The sequence below is a fragment of the Cervus elaphus genome, chromosome 14 (genome assembly GCF_910594005.1).
Source record: "Cervus elaphus chromosome 14, mCerEla1.1, whole genome shotgun sequence".
Lineage (NCBI taxonomy): Eukaryota > Metazoa > Chordata > Mammalia > Artiodactyla > Cervidae > Cervus > Cervus elaphus.
The window spans coordinates 80,588,650-80,594,796 of record NC_057828.1 but is presented as its reverse complement, the minus strand read 5'-3'; the positions used below and the strand labels follow the sequence as shown (position 1 = coordinate 80,594,796).

At 56.6% G+C, this 6,147-nt stretch overlaps 1 protein-coding gene across 1 annotated transcript; it reads right to left on the bottom strand.

Annotated features, from left to right (window-relative positions):
• Positions 1-279: 279 nt before the first annotated feature.
• RABIF (RAB interacting factor) lies at positions 280-5,774 on the bottom strand. The gene is made up of 2 exons (XM_043923078.1): positions 5,582-5,774; positions 280-2,620 (listed from the first exon to the last, which is right to left on the bottom strand). The coding sequence occupies exons 1-2, from the start codon at positions 5,705-5,707 to the stop codon at positions 2,375-2,377; spliced, it is 372 nt and encodes a 123-aa protein (XP_043779013.1). The 5' UTR covers positions 5,708-5,774; the 3' UTR covers positions 280-2,374.
• Between the last annotated feature and the right edge of the window lie 373 nt (positions 5,775-6,147).

Sequence of the window (6,147 nt, the reverse complement as noted above, 5' to 3'; positions counted from 1 at the left end):
GTGTTGGGGATGACAGTGTGTGTGTGTGTGTGTGTGTGGTGGGGATGACAGTGTGTGTGTGTTGGGGATGACAGTGTGTGTGTGTGTGTGTGTGTGTGTGTGTTGGGGACGACAGAGTGTGTGTGTGTGTGTGTGGTGGGGGATGACCCCCGTTTCACGGCAGATACCTAGGGGCTGGTTACTCAGCTGACAAGACCCCAGGATAGCCCTGAGGTGCAGGTTTCAGCCCTCCTCTCTGTCTCAACTTCTCTATTAGCCCAAGGATGTGCAGGAATCTAATTGTCACTGCTTAAATGCATTTATTTCTTTCAAATCAAGCTGAAAAGGCAGAGAAACAACTCTATTTTTGGCCACTGGAGGAACAATGTTTGGCAATTCTCAAAAAAGAAACACAAATGACAAGTATGTAAAATACTCATTAGAAATAAGCACAAATTAAAACGAAACACTATTTTTCCTCCTATTACAGTAGCAACATGTTCATTTAAGATAATAAATACCCAGTGTCAGGAACTGCCGGGCAGGAGGATGAGGGGCTCCGCCGCTCCCAGGCGCTGCGTCAGGAAGCGGAGCCCGGGGACACATCCCCCAAGAGCCATGGCTCACCAGCACGAGGAAATGATGGGAAAGCGTGGACAGTCAGCTTACATCACATGATTTACAAGAAACCGGAGGCAGTCTAACAGTGGATCGTTTAAACAAATTACAGCACAGGTGTACAAATGACTAGTCAACATGATGGTAGGCAGAGGTGGACATTTACTGACATGGGAAGCCCGTATTTTCTTAAATGGAAAAAGTAAGTTATGAGAGTACAATATGACCTCATACTTGTTTTTGAAAATGCTACATGAGTACACACAGAAAACCATTGAGAGGAACATATACCACATCACCATCGGCAGTCTCTGGATGGTGCAAGTATGAGTGATTAAAAACAACTTTATACACACGTCTGTATTTATCTGCAATGAATGTATACCATTTCTGTGATTAAGGAAAGGAAAAGTCTTAATTTAAAAAACACTGCCCAGGTTTTGGCTCATAGTTTGAGGGGTTGTATGTCCCCAGAGGCATCTACGTGGCTTGTCCCTTCTGACCTGAGGGGATAGGTTCAGTTTTTCTGCAAAATGCCACAATCATGGACGTCTGACCGCCCATCTGCAAGTCGGTTTTCTTCCAGAGCCTGTGAGGCTACGGCCGGGGACTGAAGCCACCTGCCCAGGTGAGAGGTGGTTGCAATACTATGTCCAAGGCCTGTACTTCAGTGGGGGACCCTTAGATTAAGTTCTGGGGGGAGGAGGGAGAAAGCAGCTGGAAAACAGGGGGAAAGGAATGTCTGTAAGGTCTCCATTGAGTCCTTGCTCCCGTTCTAGTCTCCTGAGCCTCGGAGGCAGGGGAGGCAGGAGGATGCTGGGAACCCGGCCTCAGACTCCTGAGCCAGTGAGGCATCTGAGACGACAGAACCGAGAAGGGTGCTGAACGGCGAGCTGTCGGAGCAGCCCCACCACGACGAGACGCACTGGACGGAGGTCTGGACCCTGGAGAGTCCTGCTGAGCCAGCTCTGTGCGGACTGTGTTGTCTCTCCCAGGTGCCGAGGAAGGGTGACGAGCCCAGGAAAGACATACAGAAAGCCTCGCCTGGCACAGGCCACCCCCAGCCCCCCAACCTCTCCACTCGTCCCAGGAGACGCGGGGTGCACAGCCAGGGCTGGGGTCTCCTAGGGGTGGCTGCTGACAGACAGGAGAGCACACCTGATTTGCAGCTTGCTGACAACAGTGAGGAGCTGACCCAGAGAGAAACCACAACAGGATGTGAGGGGAAGGAGGGCCACGTCCACCTGCACAATAAAGTCTCCATCAGCCCGGAGGAGAGGCCCCCGTGGCGGCCTCAGATGTGTCCAAAATAAGGTATTTCTGAGGGGTGGCTGGAATACTGCAGTCTGGAAATGCTTTACGCTTAGAGAATAAATTACTGCAGACAGAGTCAGCCACACAAGTCGCTCTGAGGTGCTTGCGCACTTTCCTGAAGGAGACCAAAAGGCAGGTTTCAGCGGTCAGCACCGTCGTTGAGTGCCCCAGGTCACGTGTCCTCAGGGCGAACCGTGGCTAACTCCTGAGTGGAGACAGGGAGCTCGGCGCGGGGAGGCCGGGAGGGGAGATCTGCAGGAGCACCATGTCCCAGCCAGGAGAGCGGAGCAGGGGAGAGGCTGCAATGCTTGGGGCCCTAAGGGAGTGCCCGCGCGGAGGCCACGAGGCAGCGCGTGGGCCTGGGCTGGACAGGCGGGTGGCACTCACGATGGACGGCAGTGCAGAGCAGGCGACAGGGTGGTCCCTGGGGAAAGCTTTAATAGTGGGGGGGAGCCACGTCCCATCACTCATGGGAAACCCGGTCCAAAGCCACGTAGAAACTGTCCTTGTCATCCAGGCAGTGCCAGCCAATGGGGCCCACCTCGCAGTCTGCACAGACCAGGAACTTGATGTTGCCCACGTCCTTGGTGAAGCCCACGTTCTCGAAAGTGAACATGTCCTCCACCAGCCAGTGCTCCTGCAGGAGGTCGCCCTCCGGACCACCGCCGCTGGCCAGCGCCGGCTTCTTCCTCATGGACGGGAGGAAGAGCTGCAGGGGGAGAACAGAGACCAGGGCCCAGCTTACTCCCCGTGGCCCCCGCTCCCCTCTGCCCTGGTTCTCAGGAAAGCAGGGAGAGTGGGTGCCAGGGGAACTGGGGCCTCCCCAGGTCCACAGGGCCCGCCTTCCTCGGCTCCCACCTGCCCGGGCTGGATGCACAAGCTTTCCTGCCAGCTCCTAAGGGTGTGGGTCTGCTCTGCCCTGAGACCCTGCAGGCCCAGGGCTCCCTAACACTTGGCTCACGCGTGACCTCCTCAGGTCTCCTCCAACCAGACGACCCGGACGAGCTTCCCACGCTTGCATTTTGCAAAGCAGCCTGACTGAGGCGTTACTGATACACATGTAACTCAAGTGGACAACGTGACACATTCTGCTCCCAACAAACGGCTCACCGACGCACCCTGACACACCATCAAGGTAACAAGTATTCAGCACCCCCATTTCCTCATGCTGCTCCCATCTTATCGTTCTCTGAAACCATCTTATCTGTTTACCGGCTCAGTTGTTTATCGGGGTCTCCCTCCACCAGGTCAATTTTCCTGTTCACGAGCACATCCCCACCGCCTGCAATAGCAAGAGCAGAGCTCACACATTTACTAACAGGGTAAACACCGGATATCTGGCTTCAGTCTGTTCCATCACTGTTACGAATATGCTGGATTTATGAAAGGAACAGGAAGGAGAAAAGTCTACTAGAATTTGGACTATTATCTCTAGGATCTCTGCACCTCCCACCCACGAGGAGAGAGCCTCCAGTGTACGCATGCACACATATGCACATGCAATCCCTGTGATTTCTTCCATGTGGTGACCCTGGCTAGCGCCCTGATCCTGGACAGGCTGCTGAGCTGCACTGAACTCTGAGATTCTGCTGATGTCTCAGGGAAACCTCTTGTGCTTTTTTCATTAACTGTCCACAGTACCCTTTTAAACATATTCTTTCTCTTTGTAAAAATGCGTTTTCACTATAGAAAACTCGGCAAGCACGCTATGCTGTGCGTGTGCGCGCGCGCGCACATGCTGAGTTGCTTCAGTCATGTACAACTCTTTGTGACCCCTGGACTGTGCCCCTCTAGGCTCCTCTGTCCATGGATTCTCCAGGCTAGAATACTGGAGTGAACTGCCATGCCTTCCTCTATGGGATCTTCCCGACCTAGGGATTGAACCCCAGTCTCTTACATCTCCTGCACTGGCAGGCAGATTCTTTACCACTAGCCCCACCTGGGAAGCCCATGCTATACTGTAGTTGAGGATAAAAACTGTTACAAAACAGAATGAACTTCAGTTCATTCGCTCAGTCGTGTCGGACTCTGCGACCCCACAGACTGCAGCATGCCAGGCTTCCCTGTCCATCACCAATTCCCCGAGCTTATTTAAATTCATGTCCATAGAGTTGGTGATGCCATCCAACCATCTGTTAACTTTTTTCATAACTGTCCCTTCAGCAAGTACTTATGGTGCTCTTAAAGCGTGTCCATACATTCTCTGACAGTCCTCCCAAGCTTCGGACACCTTGCCTCTCCCCTTGAGCCTAGCGGGCTGAGGGGAGGGGGACAGGCGAGGTGAGGGAAGGCCGGGCCACTTTTGCAGGTTTCTCTTGGAGCCCGAGTGGGAACTGCGGCTCCCCTGAGGCCAATGGCAGAAACGGAGGGGCAGCTCACTGCAGCCTGTTTCAGACGCCGGGATCCTCCCGGTCCACAGGTGGACACAGGCGTGAGCAGGCTTCTGAGACGGCCCTTCTGAAAGGTCCCGTGAAAGACCCCCAGTGGAAGAGCCGAGATGTAGCTGCGCCCAGCCAATCTCCAAATTTGTGAGCAAAATGGTTTCAAGTCATGGTCTGGGGCAACTTTGTTACGCAGCAATAACCAGGGCAAGGCCGCCTATAGAGCGGCAGCGTTTTCCACTCTGACTCCTGATCTCTTACTGCGGTAAACTACACATAACATAAAATTGTCTGGTGCCATTAAGGACATTCACATTTCGCTGCCGCCATCACCACCATCCACCTACCCTTTTATAACCACACTCACCAACACCTCTGACACCCACCCTTCCCTTCCTAACTCCTGGCAATCACTCATTGGTTCTCCATTTCTAAAATTCAAAAATGTCACACAAACGGAATGATACAGTAGTAATCTTCTGGGACCAGCTTTCTTCACGCAGCAGAGCTCCCTGGAGAGTCAGCCACGGTGCGGTGCCCACGGTGCGGCTGTCCTGCAGCTCCTTGGTCACCCCTGGGCTGTTTCCGGGTCTCGCCTCTCAGGAACCAAGGTGCGGTGAACTCTGGAGCCAACATGTTCTCATCCCCCTTTCTCTCCCACCCGCCCACGTCCTCTGGCTCTCCGGCCCAGACCGCCCTTCCCCCAAAAATATGTAAGGAAGCAGCGACTCCCGTCCCTGACTTACTACCCTTTGCGGTTTCAAGCTCTTCAGTGGGTGTTTCTTTTCTCTGTGACTGTAATTTCCTCTCTGAAACCTCTGAGTTTTACCAAAGGACCGAAAACATTTTACAGAGAAATTGTTCATAGGACTTAAAAAGAACACGGACCGTGGGGCTTAGTCGCGAGGACCGAGAGCCCCACTCCCTCACTTAAACCCCACGGTCTGTGTCCACCCTCCACCGCTCTCTGGGCAGCAGGCGACCCACACTCCTGGTGACTCACGGCTTGGGCAGGGCTCACCGACCCGGAGCCAGCGCTCCCAGGACGTCCCCCGCTTGCCGTCCCATCCTCCCGCGCCCACTCCCCCGGGTCCCCCGAGTCCACGTCCCCTCCCCCGGGTCCCCACGGAGCGTGGCGGCGCGCGGGGAAAGGGGCAGGAGGTCGCGACGGCAGGACCACGGGAACCGACATCTGGGCCTGAGGAACTACGGCCCAGGCCCCCGCGGAGCTCGGTCTGCGCGGCCCCGGCGGGACGGGACCGGGTCAAGGCCCGCCCCCGCGCCCTCACCTGGCGGCGGGAGAAGAGCGCCGTGCCCGGCTGCAGCACGCGGGAGCCGCAGCGCCGGCACAGCACCGCCTTCCGGTTCCGGCCCTCCTCGGACACCAGCTCGCTCGGCGGCTCCGGGGCCTCCATGGCCGCCACCCCGGCCCTCGGCGGCGACGCGCAGCTCGGAGCCGCCTCTTCGCACTGCGCAGGCGCAGTCCCGGCGGCGCTCGCTCGGCGCAGGCGCGGCCTCCCGGCGCTGGACGCCACTGCGCAGGCGCGGGCCTCCCCGGCCCGGTGGCTGGGGTCGGTGAGGCTTTGTGACAGGTGTGTCCTGGGGCGTGACGGGACGCTGCTCGGGCTCACCTGGCCTCTGGGCCTCCCTCACACCGGATGGAAGCTGGGCTGGTCCGGGTGTGCGCTTCGTCTCGGGAGCGGCGGGGACGTCCCGGTCTCAGAGCAAATCTCAGCCGCAGTAGCATCCGCGCGACACCTGCCCTCTGCGGCGGAGACCGGTGTCTGGAAGCTGCAGATGCTGCTGTCTGTCCGGGTCGCACTGACCACTCACTGCGGGGCAAGACTCGGTGTTG

Bases quoted from the DNA above. Each gene is read 5' to 3' on its own strand.
- RABIF (XM_043923078.1), bottom strand. From the start codon at position 5,707: ATGGAGGCCCCGGAGCCGCCGAGCGAGCTGGTGTCCGAGGAGGGCCGG. The intron at 2,621-5,581 runs GTGAGGGCGCGG...CTCCCCCTGCAG, and splicing joins CGCTCTTCTCCCGCCGCCAG to CTCTTCCTCCCGTCCATGAG.